Source organism: Cyanistes caeruleus, chromosome 1 (genome assembly GCF_971803275.1).
Source record: "Cyanistes caeruleus chromosome 1, bCyaCae1.hap1.1, whole genome shotgun sequence".
Taxonomy (NCBI): Eukaryota; Metazoa; Chordata; class Aves; order Passeriformes; family Paridae; genus Cyanistes; species Cyanistes caeruleus.
Genome location: NC_141701.1, coordinates 85,429,855 through 85,457,803, shown reverse-complemented (window position 1 = coordinate 85,457,803; position 27,949 = coordinate 85,429,855). Strand labels below are relative to the sequence as shown.

The window sequence follows — 27,949 nt, the reverse complement described above, 5'->3', positions numbered from 1 at the left end:
TGTTGCCTCTCCTCGGAAATTGGCTTCTGACGAAGAGGAGCTGTATGTTGCCAGCTCAGTTCAGAGGTCACATATCAAATACTTGCAACAATGTCCTCTCTGAGTTTTTAATTCAGCATTATTAATTGGTATTATTTAGCAACTATGTTGGAATGAGTAAAAATTCCTGACATTTTTTAGCTGCTTGTACACTGTTAGTGGGGACATAGTAACAAAATTAAAATAGTTGCTCTGAATTACATGGACTCAGTCTTCTCTGCATTTAAGAGTTTCAGCACAGATTGGCTGCTGTGTGATGAGGATAACTACTGGGCAGGGGTTATACTGAGTTGTCTTTGATCTAAAGTCTCCAAGAACTTACTCTCTTAAAATGGGAAACCATCATGTCCTTGTGCATAACTGGATGAGTTCACCTCCTGCTCTTCAAGGAGACCACGAGATCTGCTGCTGCAACCCACAGCCTTTTCCTCCCTGTCTTGCACCTCCCCAATCTTATGAAAAATCTCTGTAAGGCTGCTGCATTAGTGCTGCCTCTGCCCTTGAGGCTGATAGCTTGCCAGTTTGATAGGAAATTACTCTTCTGTCTTTCTGTCCTTTGTTTTGCCATGAAAGGTATCAGATCTGTGCCATAATACATCACTGTATTTCATTCTTGTCCCCATTATTTTCCTCCATTTTTGATCTCTCATGAAAGGTTGCTTTTCAAAAATCAGCTCCATCCTTAATTTTTTTTTTTTATGAGCAGAGAGAGAGGGGGTATGGGGTGGTAGATGAAATGAACAATCCAGTAAATTAGTATTAGCTTATTTTTCTCTTCCATACTTGATGCTTCTGTAAATTTTTAGGCTGGGGAGAGCACTAACTCTTTTCCTTGGACCTCTTGTACACCATTTGCTTTCACATTTCACCTAGTTAACCTTGTATTGAGACTTACACCTTTAATTTCAGTTATAGCCACCTTAAGAAACAAGACCAATCTTAATTAAGAGATAATAAGATCCATAGCCTCCCTATGTAGCTTTTCCAGTAGTTCATCATTATTAAATATATATTCCAATTTGGCATGCCTGGATGCTGCTTCCAGGCATTGTGTCCTATTATGTGGTTTTCCACAATATGCTGGAGGACTTGTAGTACTTTAGCCCTTCTGCCCAGGAAGCTGAATCCTCTCTATGGTTGAGTTCTGCAAAGGCTGTAGTGAACGAGTTCATCTCTGGGCGAGTTCAGTTGTTTGTGTTCTGTACCATCTACAATGTCATATGAACTATGAGCACTAATCTAGACTTGGACTTGACAAGCACTAAAATGTCCTGCATTAAAGATCTAGGACTGCCCCAGGTCTAAGTCTTATTCTAAAATGCTTCATGTTTGTGCTCTACATCTCTGTGCTTGCTGTTACAGAAAGTAAGGTCCAGACTTGCTTTAATAAAGAGCAGATGAAGCATTTAAAGTATGCCCATTAAATAATCATTCATTCTATGTACCAAATAAGACAAAAGATCTTATGATTGAAAAATTGCATATTGTTTAAAGACTGCAGATACAAAAAACAATGGGGGCTGGGGAATTGATGTAGCAATACAGTACAACCAGTGTTAACAAAACATAAATGGACTTTGTGGTTTGTTCAGGGATCTGTTTCATGAACTAACACAGTAGCTGCTGGCTATAACTCTGTGGACTGACATAGAGAAGACACTTCCTACCCCATCTCTCTATCTGTTTAAAGAACAATTTTTCTTTTTCTGGGAAGTGTATGCTTATTATATTAGACAGATAAACCACATCATTCTATTGTACTCAAGAGTTTATAGAAAATTTAGCATGTTGCTAAGTCAAAACTGTAAGGAAATGCAATAAATTTTAAGTAAGTTTAAAGATGACAAATATGTTGATGCTTGCTTTAATTACAGTTTCATTTTGCTTCCACTGAAATGGCGGTTGCTGTATCAAGGAGCAGAAATCCAATCTAACTGCACTCCATTAAGTTATTAGCTTTTTTTGACAATTAAAATTAATAATTATGAACACTAATGAACACCTAGGGCTCTATGTATAGATTAAATAATTACCTGCTCCAAAACATCTGCCTGAAAAATCTGTAAATCTGATGGAACAGGAGGTGTTGTCCCTAGAAAGAAGAGTTTGGCATAATTCTTCAGTCAAAAAACTTCCAGTAATTCTTCTTTCATAGGCACTGCACACTGAGATTATGTCAATATGAGGAAGTCAGAGTGACAAGGAACATTTGCAGGCACTGGGATACCATCACCTACGCTACAGAGCTGTTCCAGTGCCCCCCAGAAACAACCTGAGTGCTGTGCAATGGTCTTTGCACAACATTTTGGAGGTTTAAAGAATTTGCTATTCAGGCTGCAGCATGCCAGTTTAACCTCAGCATGCAAGAACATTTCCAGGCACATTTAGCCTACTAATATAAACACAGCCTAAGAGATTCAGAATGTAGTGACACTGAGTCCCCAGAGTGAGAAGGAGAATGGGTCTTCAGTCAAGAGGTAATAAAGCACCTTTCCCTTCCCAAAACTCTTGTATTCTTGAGTTTTTAATTTGGATTGCATACTGATTTAACTTATTTTTTTAAAATTATTTCATAAAGCAGATGAGACTCAGTCCTCCTTTAGGACAAATCTGGGAGGAAACCTCTGAATGGGGTCCCTCTAGAAAGCAGATTCAAGTGGCCCCTTCCCCTACTGGTTCAGGAAAAGATTTCCTTGGAGAAAAGTGGAAAAAGCCTGTTTATTTAACAAGAAAAGGATTCATGAGCATAAAAATATTAATAATATTAACAATAAAACCTCCTGCTGTTCTGAAGAGATGGAAAATTCAGAAAGTCCTTGCTGTGGGGTGTAGCTTGGCTTGCTTAGTCTCTTATCAGTCCCTCTAGCGCTGGAAAACACCGAGGCCCAGGCTCTGGTGGGCCACAGGTGTGACCTTCCAGTGCTCTTCTGAATTTCTGGTCCAGAGCAGGGCCATTCAGACCCAAGAGAAAGGGAAAAAAAACAAGACCAAACCAACATAGTCCAAGATACTCCTCTGCCTCAGCTAGCTTTTTAAACTAATTAAAAGCAAAGAAGAGCTCTCTCCCAGTGTCCCTGCTGCAGACGACAGAGTCCCTGAGAAGGAAAATGTGTGGAAGCAAGGCCAGTTTCTGAAAACAAACTGCACACTTCTCCTCACAACCAGTCTTAAAGTTGCAGAACTTGATAACCAGCATAAACAGAACAGGCAACTGGGGATACAAGCATCATAAAGTCACCCCAGGACAGACTCTTACCCTGTAAAATCTTTTCTACCAAACAATGTAAAAAACTAATGCAACATTATAACTATAAAATATAAATTATAAACTTTTAAAGCCAGAAATAGGTTTTGCTTTTATTTATGCTGCTGTTCTGCATAATTCTAGACATCTATATTTAATAAAAATTATAAAAATATTTAAAGTGTATTATTGACTAAGACCAGTCAAATACTGGTGTAATTAATTATTGGCACTTCTGGCAAAATGTAAGGTTTGATTTTGGTTTCTATACAAGTTTTTCATGCAGTAAGTCAATCTTCAGAACTGAACAAGACTACCAACATGTTACAAGACTAGAATGCAGAATTTTGTGTAACACATTCTCCTTGAATTTGTATTTGTCTTGCATTTTGTTGTTATCTTCAGACAATCATTCTGGTTGAAAGGAAGATGCTTTTTTTTTTTTTTAATCCTATGGAAGACCAAATATTGTGACGTGAACTTTTTGATTTATTGGAGGTACTCACTGAGAACTGGTTGGTTAAAAAGATACGTTCCCAAAAGTCTGTGCAAAAAGGAGAGCTCTAGAAAGTCTGTTCTCAGTAAACTTATTCTTCTTGGATTTGCATCAAAGTACTAAGGAGATCCAGTCTTTGGCAGCCAAAGAGGGCCTTGGCAAGTTTTCCAACTGTAGCACCTTTAGAGCCTTCCCTCATTACCCATTTGAGCAGCATTTGGTAAACCTTTTCTTTTAGTCCATCTCGTTCATAGTCATGATCAATTTCATCTATCTCGGGATCACTGAAGCCCAGTTTCCGAGCACAGTGCTTCCACTGCTTAGCCAGCTTTTCTCTCACTAGATTCAAATGCTTTTCTGTCAGGACAGTAGTATTGTCTGCAAAAAGAAGAGTGGAAGAGAATTGCATCATTCAACAGTTCTGCTCCTTTCACTCTCTCTCTTCTATCCTCCCCCAACTATTTATTGGTAATATCTGGAGACAAAATCTTAGTGATGCAATCAGACGTGGATTTCATATGGAAGCAGCATAACCCAGCGAGGCAAGAAATGTCCAGACAGACCATGTGTATTCACAGGTCAGTTGCTGGACTTGCTCTGTGATCTGAAGCTATCAGAGGTTGTCACTTAAACCTGCAAGACTGAAGAAAAACCTTTCTAGAGTTCTTAGAATTGTATATGTTTTACATTCTGAGACACAAATGTCACTTAGGATACATGGGATAGTTTAATTCAGTACTGACCAATGAAAATGGATTACATTTCAAAATTGTCCAACTTCTATCTGAATGAAATTGTTGTGGCTCTTGAATATATGGTTTAACTTTTAGTTTTCCCTGTGTTTTGTCAGGCACTGGACTCTATAATCTGCATGGGTCCATTCCAACTCGGGATATTCTACGATTTAAACTAGAAGTCAGGTAAGGATCTCCAATCTTAGCCTTGCTTCTACCCATCTGAGTGTTTTATACATTCCAAACCAAATGATTCTCAAATAATTATATGGGGTGAATACATAAAAAATAGGGAGCTATTCTCTTACCAAATGTACCCATTGCTTTATAATGTGTATAAATTGCTTCCATAGCAACAGGACAAGTGCTGACATGTGGGTTCTGCTCTTCAATCTTCATGTGACTGTAGGATCCAATTTGAATTCCAGAGCTGTTATTTATGTTGTACTTGATTGAATCATCTGTATAAGGAACTTTAACACAAATTTACAAACAACAGCATTAGGTTCAAATATCAAGAAGTAACAAGAGAAGGAAGAAGTTCCACGAATAAGGGGAGGGATATTCATTGTACTTGATGTAGAAATAGCCATTTACTGGCAACCGTGCTGTGAGAGTATTTTCACTGTGCAGTGTGACACCAATGCACTTTAGTGAAAGCCCAGTCTATTTTAAGACAGAGTGCCACAACCAAGCTGATAGTTACTAGACTGTAAATAATGTTCTCTGTGCCTTGGGAATGCATAGTAGCAGTCTTTCTTTCTGCTGCCTAACAGCTTCAGGAGGCCAGCCTTGACTCAAACACTCGTTTAAATCTTAAAGCCTCACTTCTGCCTCTCAGCTCTACTTTTCATAGATGTAAGTTCAGATTTATGGTCATGACTTCTGAGTTCTGTGAGACTACAGCAAATCATTTCATGTTGCTCATAAGATATGATTACTAAAACAGATAATTTAATCTTTAGTTTACTGTTGTCTGATTTCTACATGCAGCATTAAGCTACGTCACTATTCATGTTAGCTGATGTCAGTTTTCTGTTCTCTTGATAGTGTTTTCTGAGCACTGTTTGGATAATCATCCACTGAACATTCTAACTCTAGCTTAAATGGTAAATCTCACAACCTGGGTCTAAAACTAAAGTACAGATACTTAGAATAATACACCAAGCTCTGTACTTCACCTGAAATCATGGTTACATTCTTGTTACACACTCAATTGCAATGTGAAAGTGTGAAAATCTGTTATGTATGAAAATCTAAGTGCACTTAATATATGCTAACCTGAGACTGCAAATCAGAAATATTATATGCATGATTAGATTGATGAAGTTGCAAAAAAGGAAAGCATTTTATCATGTCTTATAACATCATTTCTTCTACTCATAACATTATGACTCCTGTATCCTTTTTTTTTAAGAGCTAGAGGACTCAGGAAACACATCATATTTGTAGTTAAAAATATAAAGAAACCTCATGTTTGCTATATTCTTATCTAGCAATAAAATGAATTTAGCATAAGATATGAAAATGTATACAAATAATTTGTCAATACTACAGTATTAACAGTAAAAATTACTGTGCTTATAAATCTCCTTTCCCAAGCCTTTACACTTAACAGATTCTCAGGTTTGGGTCATCATTTAAGGGATGCAGAGCCAAAAAACCAGAAACCTGCTCTTTCAAGTTTTCTTTGTAGTATAGACCACTTAGAAACTGGACAGGCCTTTGAAAGGGTTAATTAAAGAATTCAGAGTGCTCCAAGCAACACAACTTGAAAAGAGCATATATTAATAACTCCTGAAGGATATTACATTATTTTAGGGGTTCAAGGCAGTAGAACTGTAGAGACCTGTGTCCCAATGGAGGCTGATCAGTGTGAAGCCTGTAGCTAGAAATTTGTATTAAAATCCAGAGCAAGATAGGACAAAGCGTCCCAAATGTGTGTGTGTGCTTCCAGAGCTGGGGAGAGTGACAGCAACTTGAAGTTTAATCTAAGAAAGTGACTAGTTTAGGTGTCCAGGAGATTTTAAAATTCTTACATAAAATAATGTATTGTCCTTGATTTATCAAATACACATTTCATGGTGTGTTTAGGTCTTGCTAGAGATAGGAACTAGTTTTTACCTACTGATACTGAAAACCTCAGCTATGGTTAGAGGTATTTAGCAATAACAGAAATTATTTCAAGTTCCTAAAGTATTTTGCTTCATTGCTCAGGATGCAATGCACAGCCTGTTGGCTACCAGGGCAGATGAAGGCCACAGCACTTACCTGGGCTTACTCTTGATGCACTAGGATAGTATGGAAACGTTCCCCTTGTGAAAGAAGTGGAATCCCTGTAACCTGTAGAAAGAACAAAAAACAAAGAAATGCCAAAAGCATTATGTAAATAGAAAAGTAGATATACATAACAATGACTTCCATATTTGTAGCAATGTGAGTATACAGTACTCTTAAATACAGAGATGAGAAGCTTTTTAATTAGCAGGATTATGTCTCCATTAATAACTTCAGTTTAAGCATGATCTTACTGTGGTTTTGCTGAGCTACTAATAACCTTAACTATCCTCAGATCTCAGTGAGGACAATGGGCTTCCACATGGGTGTAGGAGTATCTGGCAGTGTGGGATCACAGCGCACTGCAGTTACACACTGAGCTGCCTTGTATGAGGTATTCAAACTGGCAAATTCCAAACTCCCAAGTGTGAGTTTTCGAATGCAGATGAGTTCTGCAACTCATACTGGGGCAGCAAGAGCAGATGGGTTACAGTCACCCAACAAGTCAATGAGGAGCTGAAATGCAGCTCTTGTGCACCTCTGGTATCTGCTACACTATTTCATGCAGGTTTCCTATAATAACTGTTTTCTTTATTTCTTTCAAACAGAAGATTTTCCTGTATTAGTGATGAAAATGCTAATGCCTGCCTTCTGACATGACAGCCCTCCAATTCATTTCAGTAAATGAACTCACATAAACAACTAATCACAGCCTCTGCATAAATAATTTAACAGAATAACACCTTTGTGGCATTCTGCTTGTAAAAAGCTAAGCATCCTTCATTTTCTTGTGAGATGACCTGGAAAATAACACCATGCTAAAAATATCCAAGAGTAGGAGCAGGCATCTCATGCTGTCTTTAGTTCCTCAAAGTTATATCTTGTATATCTTATATATAACATATATATATATGTTACCACTTATTTATATGTTTTGTTAATGCCCAATATTCTCTTCCTTTTTTGTGTCCATACCTTTTCACTCCATGGCTTACCAGCTTACCAGCAAACACCACCCTGAGCACCAGGCAGAGCTCTCTGGAGAAACCAGTTACAAGCCTTAGCTCCTTGCTGGCTCCCTAGGTTCGAAAGTCTCTCAGCTTGCTCCAAGTCAAGCTAAAAAATACCCATCTATTTTCTGAAATGCTACATGTCTTGCATGAGCAGAATCTATGGTAGGAACGTTATGGTTTTGGGAGTCAAAGTTCTCAGCTTTCCTAGAATGACTGGTAGCAGCTCCTGGTTTTGGGAGCTGCTTTAGCAGTACTTGCTGTCTGCTCTTCCTTGGCTGGTAGCTGAAGAGTCAGGTGCTGGGTCTTATGCTCTTCTGTTACACTGATGCTTTAGAAATGGTTCATCTGAAATTGGCAGCCTGACATTAGTGAAAGCAGCACAATTAAGTGAAAGCTAGAGCATTTTAACTTTGAGTAAACAAAGAGAACTTAATGAAATAAATTCACCCTTGCTGTATTACAGACCAGCCTGCAATAAGCAGGTTGTTCCATGACCTACAAAACTCTCCTGATGACTTCACTGAATAGAGGAAAAGTGTGTTTTCAGAAACATAAGTGTTGGGGAAGGAGGAATCTCACCTGTATCTGTGTCTGAATTCTTTGAATACCGGTTTACATTTGTCTGTGACTGCTGGTTTTGTCCAGATTCTGGCACAGGAGGTTTACTTAGGCTAAAGTTGCTGGCTGAACACAACCCATAGGCATCCACTGGGTTTCCTGTTGGAAGACTGTTGGGACTGGGCCCGTAAAAAACATCTACATTTCCCCTTTTTGGTGTTGTTGCAGCTGCCTGTGGCCAGATATTTGGATCAGTGTTTGCCCAGAAATATGGATTAGTGTTTGATCCTGTTTTTTCAGCTCTTGGATATAGTTCATTCCTCTGAGAAGTAGGAGATGGCTTTGCAAACGGATCACAGGAAACTCTCCGTCTCCTTTCCTCCTCTATCATTCCAGGGCTGTATACCACAGGTGGAACTGCTTTATCCATCCGGCTCCCAAACGCATGGTAGTTGTATTCATGCTGAAGTTTTCTTTCCAGATTATCAGCAGATGGAAATGAGGTCTCACAGCTCTCTATAGGCTGGTTCTCAGGGTAGGCAGCAAGCAGGGCAACATTAACCTCACTGGTCATGGGACCTTGAGAGCTGTGTAGAGAATTAGGCTGATCTGAAAGAGAAGAACATTAAATGTTTGAAAACATTCAAATGCAAGTGTTTGACTTGTTGCAATGATACTAAAATCTATTAACCTAATTTATTATTATTGTATATCTAAAAGGTTTCAATAAAGCATTACTTCCAGCATAAGAAATTCTATAAAATAAAACACAGCTTTATTGACAAGTAGAATAGATTTTTATTTAGGAAGTACAGGTTTGCTTAAGCTATCTGTGTTAAAATCTTACTATCTTGAGTAGTGTCAGAATTCACTGCATACTCAGCTTATGCTGACATCAGCTGATAATTTTCAGCCATTGAAACAAACATTCCTGGTGGCATTTGTAGGGTCTGATTTACTGGTGTGTCTCCTGTGGCATTAACTGGAGTTTGATCGGTGCAAAGCTGAAGCGTAACAGGATGGAAAATAATGCCACTGTAATAACTGGTGTAATTTCATACAGCACAAATAATTTTCCATTAAAATCTTATTTAAAAATGATTATGTAAAGTGTCCTGTCTGGGTATTTAGTGATGAATACTCTTGTCCCAAAGAATACATTTTTACAAGTAATGTCTACCGGATAAAATAGTCTGTGCCATCTACATTTTTCAAACTAATTCTCAGTATCAAAGGAAGCTCTACTTCAGAATTGAGCTAGATGGAGTTATAATCTGTATGATGCTGTAGCATTTGAAGACTAAATAAGAAACACAAAAATCTATTTGATACTACTTGTACTTATATTTTTAAGGGTAGGACTACTGATTCTTAAAGTTCTGAAAGCTTCACACATTTCTAAAAAATACCATACACTGCTTGTAGCAAGGGACACTTAGAGAACACTGTAAAACTGGAATAAAGTGTATGTATGGGCTTCTATTTAGCTCAGATAATGCCAGTGAAATGGGTCATCCCCCCCCAAGATAACATTGTTTCTGCCCATATTAGGCAGGACCAAAACTAGTTCCTTTGGATGGCTGTATATTAGTACACCTTCAGTCAGACTTGCTCTGCTTGTTTTGCTACCACTGCTGGAGAGGGAGTGCGAGGAATGGCTAATACAGCAATAACCCCAAAGTGACAGCTCTTAGCAATTCAGTATTAGCATAAACTATATGGCACCTGTTCTCCAGGGCAAGCTTGAGATGTAGGAACAGATCCTGTGGGATACTTTTCACTACCACTGTATGAGTGATGCCCATTGACTAGAGAAAAACCTCTGCCTATGACTGACAGGCTGGCAATATGGCATCTTTCTACAGTGGAGATTCACAACAAAGTCTTGTACTTAAAACATGAGAGCATCTGCATTCTGCAGCAGTCATACATGATACTTTCTGCTCAGGAAGTGTAACTACACTCACTTAAAAAATACAGGAGTGGGGCTGCCTTAAGTCTATCAGTTCTACCGAGGAACAGTTGTAGCAAACCTAGTTTTGGAGAAGAATTTTTAATTGTGTTACAGTTTAATATTATTAATTTGATCTTGTCTTAGGTAACTCAGCAGAATTTTATTTCCACTGGATTTTTTTATTATTTCACATGTATCAGTGTTGCAAGTAAGATCCTGTGTCCTTTGACGTTAAGAAACTTTGTTAAGAGAATTCCAGATACACTACTACAAAACTCTAACTGTATCGTATTAGATATATTATCACAGATATATTATTACACATTAGAGAGCCAGCCCTATAAAATCACAAAACATGCAACTCATCCAAGATTTGATGAAAGTATGAGAGAAAAGAGAGAAAAAAAACCTATCTACTAGTGTTTCTCAGATTCCTTAGGGAGAGCAAGGTCCTAAACAAAGGAACACTTTACAATTATGTATCTTGGTCATATTCAGAGCATTCAAAAGAAAGGATGGAGGGCACAAAAGAAAAATTAATTAAATTAAAGCCTACAAACCAAGCAGTTGGCATGAGTAAAGAAATGAAAGATTAAGTATGAAAAGTAATTATCAAAGTGACCATTGTAAAACTTAATGTTGAACAAAATTTTTTGCATGGAAGAGGAAAGCAGAGAAGTCTAAAAGGAGATGAGTTTGAACTGTAGATGATGGAAAATTTGAAATTGTAAGTGTGACTTCTGGGAACAAATAACATATCAGTGATTACAATTCTTTCTGAGGTGCTAAATAATTGAGTCTCTTAATAACCCTTAATGGTAAGGTTACTTGCTTTGTACACAACTTTATCTTTGGCAAATACACAGCATAATTATGTGCTAGTGACTTACCTACTTGACCATTGCTGGTATCTTCTGGTACAGCATCTATTTGAAGGGATTCCATGCTATGCAGCAGTTCATTTGACTCAGGCCACATTTTCTGCATGTGAGAAAGAACAAATGATTAAATTATAGGCAAAAGCTTAAACAAAGGGAGTACCTGTAGAATATGAAACAGAACAGATTCACTGTGAAGTGACTTGGATGAACAGAGTCTGTGAATCTCTGGGAAAAGATCCCATACTCATTCAGAGAGCACAGCCTGACTGGAAATACCTACTGCTTTGCTACAGGTGGGCAAAATATTTTCTTCAATGAAGTGAGGGAGGACTGCAGTGTAACTGCAGTATTTAATTCTCTGAGTTGACCAAAAAATACCCTTGCCTACATGAATGTAAGCTTAATCCACAGTGGCTCTGATATATAGTATTTATTAGCCAGACTTTTGGCAATGAATCTTGGTGAGGGGATGCTGCTGAGGTAAAAGTAGCAAACATGCATCCTGTTCTGTGGATCTATATTTAATAAGTTCATTCATCAATGGGGAAGAAGAGGTGAGAAATAATTAAAATTCAGGAATAGGCACACTGACTTTTATAAAGATGATTAGGAATGTGGAGTTTAGAAGAAATTTTTAGAATGGATCAGTGCAATTTCCTATCTATAACCCTCATCTCACTTAACTAGAGTGAAGGCAAAATCTACTCCTGTTCTACTCTTTTGATGTCTTTGTCTTTTGTCTTTGCTGGAAGTTATTTTTTTTTTAACCTGGAAAAATTATTTCTCAACTTCCCAAGTCCTGCTTAATTATAAAATATTTTCCAAAAGTAGAGTTTGTGTTAGTGTTTTTTTTAAAAAAACTAATTAAACCCAAGAAGTACTTTCACAGATTAAAAATCAACAATTCCTACCTATCTCTTTCCCAAAAAATTGACTACCCTCCAAAAGCAAAAGGTGACATTCTAATGCACATTACAGCCATAGGTCCTTAGATTTTACTTGAGTAACAGATTTGTTTGAACAGGGGGTTGAACCAAATGACTTCTGGTCCCTTTTGACCTCAACCATTCTTTTAGTTAGGAGGCTTCCATGATTGCTGGGCAGACAGCAGGAAGGTTATGCCCAAACCCTCTAAGTCCTGTTGCTACTGAAGCTGTACTAGTAATTTGCATAGTGACTTGTCTTGGATCCACTCCTCACAATCTGTGCCCTGACTGTAATGGATGCTTTCCTCCCTGAGAAAGTAATAAACTCACAGCCCATTTCAATAGTCATTTTGTCCCTATGATATGAGAGGTGCATCTGCAGAGAGCTAACGCATCTAGTAAAATTTTCCACTGTTCTGATTTGGGGCTGCTGTCATAAATTAGACATACATACAGCTCACACTGGGAGTTTGATCAAATCAGTCCAAGAAATCTGTTTCATCAGTTTCATTTTGCAAAACTCTGTTGCTTTTTTGAATGGTTACTGGCGCTTTGTAAACATCACATGAAATGACTTTCATTTCCACAGCTAAAGACTTGGTGAGAAGGAAGCACTTTAAAAAAAAATATGAAATAATGGTTTCACAAAGAAGTTTGTTGTTTGGGGTTTTTTTTTAGTTAAGAATACAGATATATTGTCTGTGAGTGAAGTCTATACAGTCAAGTAATTAAATTCATAAAATCTGTGATAAAAAGGTTCCATTATCAGCCCAGTTTTTCAAGAAGTTCTGATTCTCTTATTTTCAGTCAGGAAATGATTGTTTTAATCATAATTTTTAAACTTACAGCCAGAAAAGTAAGAGAAACCAACTTGGATACTCAGGAGAACTACCTGAATTTAACCTTTACATGTTAATATTACTGTGGTATAGCTTCCTGGTCTCAAGCAGGGTGAAACTCAACAGAGACTGCCTGAAGGCAGGGCAAAAATTACCAAGAATTTATGAAATTACTTTAAATCAGATTCTGCCACTTTTGAATTGCTAGGAATAACGTTTTATTTCATGAGTGAGACTTAATGGATATATGAAGAGCTTTTGCAAAGCATCATCATAGAATCAGTTTGCTGTTCAGGTGGATACAGACCTTGGGCCCACCTCCTGCTCAAAACAGGGTCACTTATGGGATCGGAGTTGGGACCTCAAAGCTTCGTGCAGTTGGGTTTGAAAACCTCCAATGATGGTGACTGGACAACCTCTTTAGGTAACTTGTGCCCCTGCTCTGCCCTCCTCAGAGGGAAAAGTTTTGGGTTTTTTTCATTTCACTCTTACATCCAGTTTGAGTCTCTCTTGTTTCTGTATTTGTCTTTTTTCCTCTAGTCCTCACATGATGCATTGCTGGGAAGAGCTTGGCTCTATATTCTCAAAGTCCTCACACATAGGGGCAGGTTGCTATTTCTTTGTCCTTGAAAGACATTGCATGGCTGGGCAGAAGTAATAATCTCCTATTAGGACTAATAAGGTCTGAACAGATCTGCTGCCTATGACACTGCTGGTGCCTGCTGGTGCAGGCAGGCTGTGGCTGGTGCCCAGGTTGCTGCTCTCCATCACCCTGACGTGCTTCTCGGCAGTGCTGCTCCCTGGCTGGGCAGCCCCTGGTTGGCACTGAAGCCAGGGGTTATTTAATCCCAGGTGCAACACATTCCACTTGTGCTTTCTGAATTTCACAAGGTTTCTCTCACCACATTCCTCCAGCCTGCAGCTATCATCCTTGTCCTCGTGACTGTATTGACTGGTCCTTTTATTTCGGCGGCACCTGCACACCTCATGCATGCTCCCTTGCTTTTGTCAGGTCACTGACACAGGAGTAAACCAGGTCACCAGCCCCCTGCACTCCTGCAGCTGCTTCTGGCCTGCAGGTGAAGTAGGACCCATCAACTGCTCCCCTCTGGGACTTGCCATCCAACCTGTTTTTCTGCTCATCCAGACAGCAACCTCTGAACTTGAATACAAGAGTAGTTTGGGAGAGAGTGTTGAAAACCTTCTGAAGGTTGAGATAAATTACCTGCTCTGCTCTCATTCACAAATCCAGCCATTTTATCACAAGGAAATCACATCAGTCAAGCATGATCAGTCTTGAAGTGGCAGAAGCTGCCCATAATTTGGGTTGGGAAGAAGGAATGTAGGCAACCTTAAAATGCTTAGAAATCTACTCACTTTTAAATTTTTCAGATCTTCTTCTATATTTTTTCCTAGATTTTGATAGTAAAATGGCTTGTATCTTCCACTGATTTCTGCAAAAACGAAAGAACTAAGTGAAAGCGGGTTTCAATGGAAAGTAAAAGTGACTTGTACTGTTAACAATCTTGATGGAAAAGGATTGAAGAATGGAGACTTCTATGATGTCAGAAACAAGAAAGGTATACATACATTTGTAATTTGTTCACATGGTACATTTAGTCTTAAACAGTAACAAGAACAGGGTGACTTCTAGGGATTTGTTGTTGTTGTTGTATTGCTTTTTAGGGTGAAATCTGTCTATGATCAGTAGCTGAGAGCATCTTTCCTTGACTTGTATATGGGAAAACTAGAAGCTAAGACCCAATACAAGCAGAGGCTTAATCTATTAGCAGTAGATTATATATGTCAAATATGGATATAGTAGGTGGATTCCTCATGGGAAACAAATTTCCTCTGAGTATTTAAGTATATGCCTGCTGTATATGAAGCTGTTGGGGTCCCTCTAAATACAAACCTCAGTTTCCTGTTATTTGTTGGGGTCTTTTTTGTGGGTTGGGTTTTCTTTCCTCTTTTTGTTGTTTTGGGGTTTCCCGGGTGGTTGGTTTGTTTGGGGTTTTTTTGGTTTTTTTTTTTGACACTATGTATTGAGGCAGAAAGAAGAGACAGTGAGATATAGAATTTTGACTTATTTGCTCTTAGTCTCCTTCCCAGACCATTCAGCCAAGACTTCTACCAATTGGAAATGTTTTGCCATCTGACCATATGAAAGGATGATTAGCTATCAAAGTCAGTCAGATTACTTATGGAAGAATAGCTAGGACAGCTTTTGAATCTAGAGTATTTCAAATAGGATATTTTCTCAGTCATGGTCAAAATATACTATATCCCTTGATGTTAGTTTTTATGTAAATTTCAGCAATAATATTATATTATGCTGGAAATAAATTATCAGGGACAAAGTGTCTTAATTAGCTCCATTCACTTACTAGGATTTCTCAAACCTCGAAATGCTGGATCAGATTGCATTTTTGGTCACGGTACAGAGAGCATGCTTTACAGAACATGTGCATTGCTATTTCAGTTTAAAAAAACCCCAACCTTATTTCAAGAGGAAAATACATACTCAGGTTTGTTTTGCTTCATTATAAATGATCAATTGATGCAAACAAATATGAATCTTAAAGTAGTGCCTTACCTGCAAAGGTTGGACGTTTCTCTGAATCTTCATCCCAGCATTGCTTCATTAAGTCAATAATTTCCACTGGACATTTATCAGTGATCTCCTTTATGTCTGGTCTGTTTCCATTCATGATGCCAAAGCAAATCTGGGTTTCATTTATACCATCTGAAAAACAAAATTTCCTATCAGGTTCTGTCCATGTGTTTTGCTACCTATCCATAGGTAAAAGGAACAATGAATTGGCTCCATGTGTGTTTATGGGTATGTAAAATATGACTTTAAAGAGGTCCAGGTTACAGCTACAAATCTTTTATATTAGCGAATTTGAATCCACTGCCCCGACTTCCGTGGTTCAGAGATTTATTTTAAGATTAGTGGATTTACTTTTATATGTAAGACATTCAGTGTGAGTAAGGGTGACAGCTCTTTAGAACCTGCATCTCAGGTGCATCAGCTCTGCACTAGATATGAACACAAAGATGGCCACATTTAGCCATTTAAATAGCAAAAAATCCATTTGAAATTATAAACATGTTATTCTGCAATTCCACAGTTGGCTCCTATTGTTTTACGTAAGCCCATTGGTGCATGTTGAGAAATCAGCACCACACAGCTGAGAACTGGTAATGGACTGTGAGATCATTCTCATTTCCATGTTTAACCAGTCCACTTCAGGAAATATTGTCTATCAAAGTTTCCATCCTGGCCCACCTGAGATTTGCCTAATTTCTGCCACCAAGTCTGGTCTGTGCCCACACCATGTTGATGTGAGTAGTTTCAGCTCATGGCTGCATTTTATTCAGGTGTTCTCATCCATGCTTAGACAGACACAGGAATGATGCAACTAATTCCTCTCAGTGGCCATGAGGTGCCAAACCAGTGTTACTCTAGGCCATGGATGGTGCAATCTACTAATCTCAATTTTATAACTTTAAATGCTTAATATTTGTAACTTATTTTTCTGATAGCATCCTTTGGGAAGTAACGTACTTTCATATGGCTCTTTGCTAGCAAAAATTGCCCAGATCACAATGCCAAAGCTGTAAACATCTGATTTCTCCACTGGTTTAACATTAACAGAGCGTAAATGCTCTGGGGCCATATAGAAAAGTGTCCCAGCATTGTTCTGGCAAGTGCTCTTCATTTGCTTCTGTCGGACTGTTTCTTCTTGGGTCAGCCTACTCCAGCTCTTAAAGGAGGCAACGCCGAGATCTGCAATCTGAAAAATGAGACACTTCAGAGCTAGTGCTGTAATGAAGAAGAGATAAACAAGTATTGCATGCAGTGCTCAATTTTATCAAGATTTAATATTAATCTAACAACTTATCTAAAAATTAATTAGTGAAAAAATAAAATTTAGAAAAACAATTTTATTTTTTTCTTGTTTTTCTTTGGGTTTTTTTGTTTGTTTTTTGTCCTGAAAAAAGGACTGCCAATTGGGAACCATTAGGTTGAACTTTTATTATTCATTGTGGAACACTTGCACAATGTGAGGATAGAAGAAATTTGGTTTCGCTCATATTGACAATCATATTTGAGGCCTGCTTTCAGCATTCATGGGAGAACAGAAGATTCATAGGAGAAGAATCTAACATTCAGACCTAGAATCAATCTGTGAGATGGGCAGATATGCTTCCTTCCTTCATAGCCCTTTTCATTCAGATTCCATTTCATTCAACCACTTTAGATCTTCCTTCAGAAAAGGGAAAGAAGAGGATCTAAAACGATGTGATATGTATAACAAAGAGACAAGGGAAAGAATAGCATGGAATAGGTTAAAGCAGAGATACCTGGGTACTGTGTGCTTAACAGTGTGATATTACTGAAACTTTAGGGTGTGGTTTTGCAACTAGGCTAATGGCTGGTGGTGAAGAAAGTAATCCTTCCTTCCTTTCCCCCAGTCTCCTGTTATGTGCTCCCTCTGCTCCTCTTGCTCCAGCATTGACACTTACCTGGGAAGACCTAGTGCAAGGCAATCAAGCAGCTTGCTGAACCAAGTACCCCCCAACAGAAGGATAGCACTGCCAACAAGGTAAATGGTAATCTGCCGGTTTGGTTTCCTAAATCAAGGCACCTGTAGCACCAGCGCTAACACAAGGGAACAGGAGGTCAACAGGAGAGGAAAGCTGAAAGAAATTGGGCCTGTCTCTCTTGGACACAGGCAGCTGTCAAACAGAGTTGTGTAACTCAGTTACTTCAAATAAAAGTGAAGGTTACACCTTGCCTCACTTCTAACACTTTTCTCTCTTATTGCCTCTAACTAGATAATTGTTCCTCTTGAATTTCTGAGGCCTTGGGCTACGTTTAGAAGTTGTGTATTCAGAGGAAATCTAGGTGACATTCTACTGAGGAAGTAGGAGCCCAGGTTCATGTCTACAAGTGAGAGGAGGTCTAGTGATAGAGAAGGATATGACATAAATCTTCCTACATTTACAACTTCCTGGAACTATTTGCCTAATTATTGACAGTGTTAGACACATTCAAGCAGATAGATTGTACAACAGCTGCCTTAAATTATACTTTTTGTCAAGCTCCTTAAGGAAGTCTTATCTGATTCTGAATTTTATCATGATCCCATGTTCCAGATAATTTTTTGTCATGAAATGTGATGATAGCCTAGTTTGATCCTGTCCATATAAGCGAGCTGAAACCCAACTCCCCATACAATTTATATTTAAAGCAGATCATGATGGGGTTTTTATTTTTGGAAAAGAAATAAATTTATAATTCTTATCTGCAAGCTGCTCATACTGCACTTGCTACTATATTAACCTTGTTGAAGAACTTCTCACTAATTTATGAGTGAGAAATAGAAAATGACAGAGTTCTCTTCACAGAAATTTATTCTGTAATTTCAGATTGTAATGGGGTGATTATTTCAACAACTCACCTTGACCAGAGACAGGATATTTGATGAGGACTGCTGCAAATTCCCCTCAGGTTTATTCCTCAGTAGCCTCTATATTTATGTGTCTTGATCCAAAACCATACTAAAGTTAATAGAAGGGCTTTGGAATAGGCTTATAAACCATTCTTTGAAGTAGTGTCCTGATGGGGTTTTTTTGTAGCTCCTGGATGTCATTTTAAAATGATGACTAAGGGAAAAGACGGATACAAAAGAGAACAAAGGAAAGGAATAAAAGAAAGGAAGTGAAGGCAGGAGGAGAAATTACAGCAATAAAAGACAAAAGACATTATCCATAAAACATTCTATTCTGTTTCAAACTTTGTATTAACATGTTTCATCTTTCTAATTGTTCTGTTATTTATAGGTTGTTAATTCTCAACAATATTATTTTTTTAATGCCCTTAGTGATAGTTTTTTTCGCAGTTGGAGGAATGCAGTGCAAATCTCAGACTCAGAGTCTGTACAGGCCACTATAATGAGTGTTAATGGTCCAGGGCCAATACTCTCTCAGGGGTAGTTCACTGAACAACGAAGGCATTATCTACCAATTCCACCAAGTTAGGAACTCTAACCAGCACGGCTGAAATAGGTTCTTCAAACCAAATCACCAGCCTTCTCTATTCACATTCTAACAAGTACCTTAATATGGAAGTCTCTGTCCACAAGGATGTTTTCTGGTTTTAGGTCTTTGTGTACAAAGCCTTGCTCATGCAGATAAAGCATTCCTTCTGTGATCTCCAGCACAAAACGCCCTCTCACTGACAAAGGTAGTGAGAGCTAAAAGAAAGAACAAGAAGTGCCATCTATTAAAAAATGCAACTACAACAATCAAATGAAAACTCAGTCTTTAAAAAAAGGTCCTCAGTCGTGAGAGTACCTCTGCTTAAGCTGTGGTAAGAAAAACCTGCATTGCCAGTGGGTTGAGGGAGATGATTGTTGCACTCTACTCCACACTGGTATGGCCTGACCTTGAATATTGCATGCAGTTTTGGCCACGATTTAAGAAGGATGTAAAGCCATTAGAGAATCTCCAAACAAAGTCACAAAGATGGTGAAAAATCTGGGGGGAAGCCATATGAGGAAGGGCTGAGGTCGTTTGGTCTGTTCAGCCTGCAGGAGACTGAGAAAATACCTCATCATGGTCTACAGCCTCCTCATGATGGGAAGCAGAGGGACTGGCACTGATCTCTTCTCTCTGGTGGTCAGTGATAGAGCCTGTCAGAATGGCATGCAGCTGGATTAGGCAAGGTTTAGGTTGGATATTAGGAGAAGATTCTTCACCCAGAGGGTGATCATGATTTTTTCAGTTGTCCTGTGCAAGTTGGGCTTGATGATTTTTCAAGGTCCCTTCCAACTAGAGATATTCTATGGTTCTAAGGTCCTTCTTGGATCGAATTTTCGGTATTAAAATTACTCTAGACTCACTCCATATTTAGCAAATTCTCCACATATCTCTACAGCCACTCCTAGAACTTTTTAATCTGTAATTGGTCTGCTCCTCTGTGATGCACAGGAAAGCCACTGTCATTGTCTGCTGTCTCTAGAGAAGGCAGTGCTGCCACTGGCTTTTTAATACAAAAAGAGTAAGAAATGAAAGACTCCATTCTCTGGATATGGTAGTAACATCCTGTCCCCTTCAAGCAGCTCACCAACCCTAAGGGATGAAGTAATTGACTGCTCACATTCTGTAGCACTTTCATCATGTTCCCACGGTCCACATACTCCATCACAAGCGAGTAATTTCCGTCTTCTAAAATGACACCAAGTAGCTTTACCACACGGTCATGCTGCAGTCTGCGCATAATCCTGCCTTCTTCAAGAAGGGAAACATTGTACCTGTAAAACAGAAATTGCACTGAATTTAGGTGCCAGCCTAGAAAAAACAAAGGGATGAAAATCACACTACTTTGTGATGAAAACCATAGCCAAAAATGTCAACATCCCTAGAACTCCCTGCATGATTAATCATACCTTCCACGGATTTTGAATTGATACAGATTTGTTCATGCCAGTTTATGTTCTCTAAGATTCTGCTCAAATGCCTTACACAGAGACTGTCTGCTCAGTCTGATTTTAAGGCCTGCTTTTCAGAAACTGCATAAGCATTCTTTTTGTAGGCAGCTGTGGATGTCCGAATCTTTTAACTGGGGTGAGATCTGGGCAGAGCTGAAAGAGCCTTGGAACAAGGAGGATCAAGATCCACTCCACTACTTCTTGTACAGGAAACTTACAGAGGTCTTATTTCCAAAGGGCATCAGGTTCAAAACAGATTTCTTACAAGGGAACCACACACATACTAAATGATGACAGCATTTGCTAACAATTACTGGTTTAGGATGAATTAAAAGCCTAACTCTTGACCTCGGCCTCAGTACAACCCATCAATAATCACAGGTACATAGCTGTGAGCTCACTAAGGGTCTTAAAAAAGGATAGCATCCATTACATAATGAATAGAAGGGGTGGTGTTTTTATTATTGTTCCTGTTCTGGTCATCAGACAAAAGGATGTAAGAAAATCTTGAAACTACACTGCTTGCTAATGCTTTCCTACCCTCTGACTTAAAATGAAACTGCTTTCTCCATCTGCGTTCCTCCATATTACTAGAGAAGAAACTGGTAGTTTTGTTTGCATTAGGATCAGTCAAAAATTTGCTAAAGACTTTTGGTTCAGTATTTTAAGAAATAGCAAAATTATGAATATGTGTAATGAAAAAATAAAAACAGACACAAAGATACACTTCACAGGCTTGTTGTTTTAACTTTGGTCATCCCAAACTGTCATTGTAGGCTGCAAAATACTAGAATATCTAATTTGTTTTCTACCAGCATAATAAAAACTCAAGTTATCTATTATAACCCAAAACAGAAAAAACATGGAATTCTGTCTCTCTCTAGTGGATGATTTATGGGAGAGTTTTAGGATTGTGTTTCAGATTAGGGCTGTGAAGTGGTAGAGCTGCAATGTGACCTGAGTCCACTGAAATCAACAGCTAATTTAATCTTTGAATTAAATCAGTGGGCTTGGCTCACTCTGCTCTTTCTCAAGGGAGTGAGGGTTACTTTTGTGGTATTAACACACATGAGGCTGGAGTCTTACCAACAATTTATGTGTGTTTAGTTCCTAGTGGACATCTACAGTTGGATAATTTCATTGAAAACATATCTGCATGTTTGAAAATACTGTGTGGCCACTGAGTTCTTCCATTTCCTTAAGTGTGCAACAGTCCTCTTGACTCTTTAACAATTCGTGATAGTGGCTCACCTTGTAACAAAAACCAGGAACTTCACTGGAACTATGAGTTAAAACTAAAAAAGTTGTCTTGAGAGAGGAAAAAAAGAAAATTTTCAGGACAGCTGTTACCATTGTTTTCTTTTCCCCACATAAAGTATCTCCAGAATCCAAAGACCTGAAATTATTGCACTCCATTTAGGTTTATCTTAATTGAATTTAGAGGTCTCAGACTAACTGAAACTAAAATCAGAACTGAGATCTGTAACTTACTCAGTGCGCTGTGGTCCTGTATATACTTTCTTTAATACTACATATCCATGTTTCTTGTGAAAGCATAAAGAAATTGTTCCAAATCCTCCAGCATCTAATTGTTTTTTTTCAAGCAAATCCTTGGTGTTCATGTGGATGTCTTCCAGAGACATGGCTGCAGTCTTTGTGGCTTAGCAATTAAAACAAAATCAAGCACCGTTGTGCTTCTGGACCTGTAGTATAAAGGAGGAAAAAGAAGTGTCATTGTGAAAGCATTTAGCTGTTCCACTAAATAAGTGTACATTTAAGGAGTGGGACAGAAATATAAACTCTCATGACCCTTATGAATGCTGCTGGAAACCAAAAATGCTGTGGTTCTCACAGAATCAGACCTAAAGATTACAATGATTTATCCTGTCAAAACCCTTTCTTCACCTGAGGATCTCAAAGTGCTGTTGATAAATAGTTTTTATCCATACAATATGCCATAGATCATTACTGTCCCTACACTTCACATGTGCAAAATCCAAGCCCCGGAAAAATCAAGAGCCACGGTCCTAAAGGCAGGTAGTGCCTAATGATTCTGATGGGTATCTTATTTTCTAAATTGCCTGAACACAGACCTATCAGGTGCCCAGATTCTTATATGACTCTAAGCTACCTTCTAGGCATCTTTGCAAACCTAGCTCTAAAGGGTTTGCTTAAAGTTTAAACCAACCAAATAAAAGGTTCCTCTGGAGGGTGACATGAAGGACTCAGCTTTTGTGGGAAACTTACTTGCACATGAACTCAAGGAGACAAGTGCTAAGGAAGGAGTATGTATGGCTGCTTCTCCTCTGCCCATTAAAAAGAAGAGGACCGAAGAAATTGTGAAGGCTTGTGGAGACTCCTAAGTGCATCAAGACAAAAAGAGAGTTTATGGGATCCTATGAAGTGGGTAAGCAATAGATTAGTAAACAGATAAGTAATAGATAAGCAAACGCCAGTGGGATGCCAGAATGATTTTAATCCTTTGATAAAGCTGTGCTACTGTGAGAAACAACGCTCACTTTAAAATTTTAAAGGTTTATTAAACCTTAACAGAAATACAACCGAAGACTGAATGAGGAAGAAGGACAGTGTGCTGGGAGCTGGTGATGTAGCAGCTATGAGCTAGTTTATAAAATGGCTGCTCTGCCTTTTATGCCCCTGGGGTTGCATCAGGCAAGCCTGGCCCCTCCCGAAGTTTGTCAGTCAACTCTTCTTCACCATCCATGGATGGAGGCTGCTTTCTTGCAACTTGCTTGGAGGTCAGGTGCTGCCATGCCACGCCCCTTAGCAACAAGCCTTCCCTCTTCCCAAAATGCCCCAGGCAAGGGGCACAGGTCCACGTCCTCCCTCCACATGTCCCAGCCACCAAGGCTGTCCCTTGGCAACCACACCGGGTAGGGGGGGAAAGGGGGATATGGGGAGAACAGAGGACATCTAAACAACAAAATCACAGTAGCATAACTATATATCAATAAAACTTTCTTTAACACACACATAATATTCATCCTCTAATTGTGAGAGCCAACCATTGCATTACCCATCTACAACAGTACTCTCTTGCCTAATATGTTTCCCAGGCTAGACAGCACCTGCCTTCAGCATATACCAGCAAGCTGCTTTGCTAGCACTGGTGCAAGCCAGCAAGCTCTGCTTTTATTCCCCTCGCTAAGTTTTTAACTTAAGCACCTTACATCAGGTAAAGAAAGGGTTTGCTGAGAAAAGACAAAGTCCAAGAGACTGGTAGGGCTGTTCACTTTCCATTCATCTTGGGTAACTACTACACAGAGCTGGGAGAAGGGCACCACCTCTAAATGCCACTATCAGCAACAGTAGATTGGCTCGTTTCAGTAACTGAGAGCTCTAAATTGTGTAGCAAAGGGACTCGCAAGTCTTTTCAGACCAGCAAATGACTGCTAATTCCTGTAAACTACTGTGCACCTGTATCATCCAATCTCTAATTGAAAAGATTGCTTAATGTTGTTGTCAACATCAGCTGCAGCTTAATTTTGACTGCCTCATTACCACAGCCTCTTTGGGGAGCCTGGGAACTAAGGAGTCAGTTTATGTGGAAAGTAGGTACCTAAGGGCAGAGAGATGTTTCAGTGCTGAGTTGGAAATGGTCTGATCAGTTCAATACTGACAAACCCAAACAGGGAAAGAATAAGTTATTTTTTAAAAAAATAAATTAATTGTGCCTGTAGAAGAGATAGAGCAAGAGGTTTCTTTTCAAAGTACATATAATGACTCTACAGGCTGTTGTAGTGCAGACAGATACATACGTACAATAGATACAACCTCCCTACACCCAGAGAAGTGTCCTCTCTTCAAAGTTTTCTGCTTTGGCTTTATGGACTTAAAAAAAACCGCAGGCTTTGTTTTGCTGCAGTGCTAGCCTGCGTTATAAGCACAGGCCTGAGGAGATGGCTGCATCAATTTAGTAAGTTAAGTCCGGCAATGCCTAATAATGATTAGAGGAAATTTGTCTTGTTTTGTTTGTTGTTATAGGGATTTTTTTGGTGGTTATCTGTTTCGGGTTTTTTTTGGTTTGTTTTTTAAATTCCTTTACAGTAAATCAAATAGCAGATAACAAATGACTCATAGCAGTGCCATTGCTGCTTTCCTCTCCCTGGAAGTTTCTGCTGATTGTTCTCTGGATTTGTTGGTGTGGTCATACTGATCATACTGACTTGTACAGATGGGTTGTAAATGTACAAGAGACTAAATTCAGTCATGAGAGTCAAACATGTCATAAACTAATGTCTTGCTTCTTTATCTGGGTCTCCCTTTCAAGAATCAGTTTGAATTATTTATTATTATTATTTATTATTATAAATTTATATTAATAATATAAATACTATTAATAATATTATGTATTATTATGTAACTTAATGTATGTATTTTTTCCATGCTAACAGCAATTATACATCTAGGTAGTAGTTATAAAACTTGTACATGCTTTTCTTGGGAATGCAAAGTAGCTGTGTAGTTTTGAACGGTGAATCTCTGAAGTTGCATTAATACCACTGATAGCTTGGGACTGGCATTCAATACCATACAACCTGGCAAAAATATCTCTGCCCAAAACTGCAAGAAATACATAACCTTGTTCTTATTTACAATGCTGATTACCTTCCTACTGCCACATGTAGTCACTATAACCAGAAGTTTTAGAAATTCAAAAGAAGTAATAACTGCTAAAATCATAATGTATCTGCTGAAGTTAGCTGGGTAATGCTCAAGATGATAGAGTTTTCTTATTAGATGGGAGGGTACCTTCCCCATTGGGCATGGTAAGATGCTACTGCTTTTTTTTGCTGTTCTTAATAATGAGGTACTCTCTGATCTAATGACTTATTTTGAACTCAAAGTTTTGTGGATTTTTTGTTTTTGTTTGTTTTTTGGTGTTTTTTTGTTTGTTTGTTTGTTTTCTTTTTTTGAATGAATATCACAGGAAAACAATGCCTAGCCAGGCTTTAAAGCAAAGACTACATATGCTGGTATACTATTTAACATAAGATATTGGTTTATGATACCTTGGAATGTCAGATGATGAAAAACCAAGGACAGAAGCTCAAAGACCCAGGTTCATTCCAACCTTACTGCTTCTTATTGAGATACAGGATAATTTATATGTATCTTCAGTATTTAGGACACACCAATTCATGCATTATGTATCCGTGGTTAAGAGAACAGAAATTTTAAAATTTTTAAAAGCTTAATTTAGTCAACCCTTACAGAAGCTATGCATACTTCTAGCGGTCACTTTACATTCTGTGAAGTTGTCCTCATCTGTATAGTTGATTAATTATAAAGCAGTTTCTCCCATATACTATTCTGAACATTTGTATTCAGTTGGTTTCCTATTTACCCAGTAGAATGTAATGTATTATGAAAGTTTTGAATACCAGTAGCTAGAAGAGAGGAATTTCTGTCCACCAATATGACTGGTGTTCTTTAAAAAAGGATAGAAATGTGCTAAGTGAGTTTGTGGCATTTTTCTTTGTAACACCATGGTTATGTCCTCTCCTCTAACTCCTAAAGGGCATATAAATTCACAAGAATCATAACCTGGACATTAGGTCATTGGATCATATTCCTCATCACTGTTCAAAAGTGCTTTGCTCAGTTCTAACGATTTGTGACTGATCTGGTGTAGTTACATCAGCTCACTTACAGATGTAACCTGCATGGTTAAGGAGGAGCACTGAGCACATTGGCACAGTAATATGAAAAAACATTGATTGCAGCCTTTATAGTCTAATGATGCTCCCAGCACCTAAGTTCTTAAGAGGTGCTACAAACTTTAATTGGAGAAAGTGAGCACATTTACAAGTAGCAAAATTCGTGGCCACTGAGTTATCAGTCCATAATGGAAAAGAACAAAGTACAGAAGCCAAAACTTGCTACAGAAGGGTTGCTACAGCTGATAACAAAAATATTGCATGTGTCAATGATGTTTCAAAAGCTGTTAGGGTATCTCAGATGTGTAAATGCCATAACCCACTCCATCTAAACCTTTCCTTTCTGGTCAGGTTTTTCAGCTGATGAATCTTTCCACTAAGGAATTATCTGGTGTTTTTTTTTTTTGGTTTTTTTTTTTTTCATTTTTCCTTTTGGAAATAGCAGAGAAAACACCTGTGTCATATCGTCAGCATGTTACAGAGAGGATCCCGTGGGAAGGGGAGGAGAAGCCAATACAAGGGAAACAAAGGTGTTACGCAACACACATTTTCACAGCAGCAAAGGCAGCGTGGGAAGAGGAAAGGATGGGGGTCTGTGCAGTGGCCTGTACCCGTGCAAAGGTGTTGCAGTCGGTTCTGCTCCCAGAAGCACGCATTCCGTGTGGGAATCGGGAAGGCCGTCTGGGCCGAGGCGCCAGGCCGGCCGTAGCTGTCGCAGGCGGGGGCCGGGGCCGCTCCCGCTCAGCCCCAGCCCGGCCCGGGCAGCCACAGAGGTGTCCGCTCGCCGAGGGGCCGGGAAGCCCTAACGCGGGGCTGCTCTGGCCTAGTTCCTCCTTGGCCAACTTGCTGTATCGCCCTTCTCCTCCCGGCGGCTTCCTGCCGCCGCGGCCGCCTCCTCTCGTACGCAGCGCTCCCCCGCCCGCCGCTTCCCCTTCCCCGCGAGCCCCCGGTGCGGGACAGCACAGGCGGGACGGAGCGCCGCAGCCCCGCCGGGCTGTCCCGCCTCGGAGCCCGTCAGCCGGGCAGGCCCCCGGGCACCGCCACTCGGATCACGCAGCGGCGGCGACGCCTTCGCACAGCGGGGTCGCCACCGCGGTTTCGCTTTCGCTGCAGCGGCGCGGCCCCTCCCGCTGTCCCGCTCCGGAGCTCCTGCCTTACCGCGCTCCGGCCTCTCCGGGTCCTGCCGCTTCCCCGGGCGCCGCCGGCAGCTCGCCCACAGCCCCCTCAAGTGACGCCTCGGGCTTCTCTTCACTCGGGGCGGCGGGAGGCGGAGCGAAGGAGGCGGCTGGGCAGGCGTGGGTGCCGCCCGGTGACTGAGGAACTGGCTCAGCTGTCTGGGCGCTGCCATCGGTGCCACACCGTCACTGTGTCACTGCTCCAGCTCTCTGGGAACTCGCATCGGTGCCACACCGTCACTGTGTCACTGCTCCAGCTCTCTGGGAACTCGCATCGGTGCCACACCGTCACTGTGTCACTGCTCCAGCTCTCAACAATTGGTGACCCACAATTGGTGGCTTGTCACTGCCTGAGGTCTCTGGGCATCAGGAATCTTGAAAGCCTGGCGACGTTATCGAGACTGAGTGCAGCTTGGGAGTTCGAGGCATGTTGGAAATGCCTTTGTCTATGGAAGATTTGGCGCTGGATATGTGAGGATCTTTTGGTTCAGGAAGGGCGGAGGCAGGAGTTTGTCAACAGAGTCACTGTCACATGTCAGCAGTCCTGGGGGACGGCTGCAGGAATACATAAACAAAAGGATGCCCATAAATCACCTAGCTCAGCCTCCTTCGGATGTCAGGTGTGTAGTT

General features: G+C 39.7%; 3 protein-coding genes across 17 annotated transcripts in view; 2 read left to right on the top strand and 1 right to left on the bottom strand.

Moving 5' to 3' along the window:
- Window positions 1-27,949, top strand: part of LOC147655686 (uncharacterized) — an 80,437-nt gene that overhangs the window by 5,162 nt on the left and 47,326 nt on the right. For 2 of the 6 annotated variants that reach the window (XR_015290056.1, XR_015290058.1), the window contains exons 2-5: window positions 4,630-4,699; window positions 14,378-14,541; window positions 17,444-17,574; window positions 18,611-21,192. Coding sequence is in view for 1 of the 6 variants with exons in the window: in XM_086900410.1 (XP_086756536.1) it covers window positions 4,630-4,699 (70 nt within the window). In the remaining 5 variants the exon portion in view is untranslated. Of the gene's footprint in view, window positions 1-4,629; window positions 4,700-14,377; window positions 16,911-17,443; window positions 17,775-18,610; window positions 21,193-27,949 lie in introns of those variants that run through there. The other 4 variants (XR_015290055.1, XR_015290057.1, XR_015290059.1 and 1 more) reach the window with 4 other exon arrangements.
- RIPK1 (receptor interacting serine/threonine kinase 1) lies at window positions 1,503-27,784 on the bottom strand. 5 transcript variants are annotated; one of them, XM_023919761.2, is made up of 13 exons: window positions 27,303-27,472; window positions 22,711-22,822; window positions 21,955-22,166; window positions 20,133-20,286; window positions 19,090-19,227; window positions 16,533-16,761; window positions 15,558-15,707; window positions 14,339-14,415; window positions 11,206-11,296; window positions 8,383-8,970; window positions 6,785-6,856; window positions 4,822-4,986; window positions 1,503-4,157 (listed from the first exon to the last, which is right to left on the bottom strand). In XM_023919761.2, exons 3-13 carry the CDS (start codon window positions 22,104-22,106, stop codon window positions 3,871-3,873), a joined length of 2,103 nt encoding a protein of 700 aa, XP_023775529.1. In that variant the 5' UTR covers window positions 22,107-22,166; window positions 22,711-22,822; window positions 27,303-27,472; the 3' UTR covers window positions 1,503-3,870. The 5 variants fall into 5 exon arrangements, with proteins under 5 accessions (XP_023775529.1, XP_086756382.1, XP_023775530.1 ...); XM_086900256.1 differs by lacking the exon at window positions 27,303-27,472 and adding an exon at window positions 26,756-27,091; XM_023919762.2 differs by lacking the exon at window positions 27,303-27,472 and adding an exon at window positions 23,655-23,830.
- Window positions 26,846-27,949, top strand: part of DUSP22 (dual specificity phosphatase 22) — a 112,257-nt gene continuing 111,153 nt past the window's right edge. Inside the window, exon 1 of one of the 6 annotated variants that reach the window (XM_086900280.1) lies at window positions 26,846-27,939. The gene's annotated coding sequence lies outside the window, so the exon portion shown is untranslated. The remainder of the gene's footprint in view (window positions 27,940-27,949) is intronic. The other 5 variants (XM_086900311.1, XM_086900292.1, XM_086900273.1 and 2 more) reach the window with 5 other exon arrangements.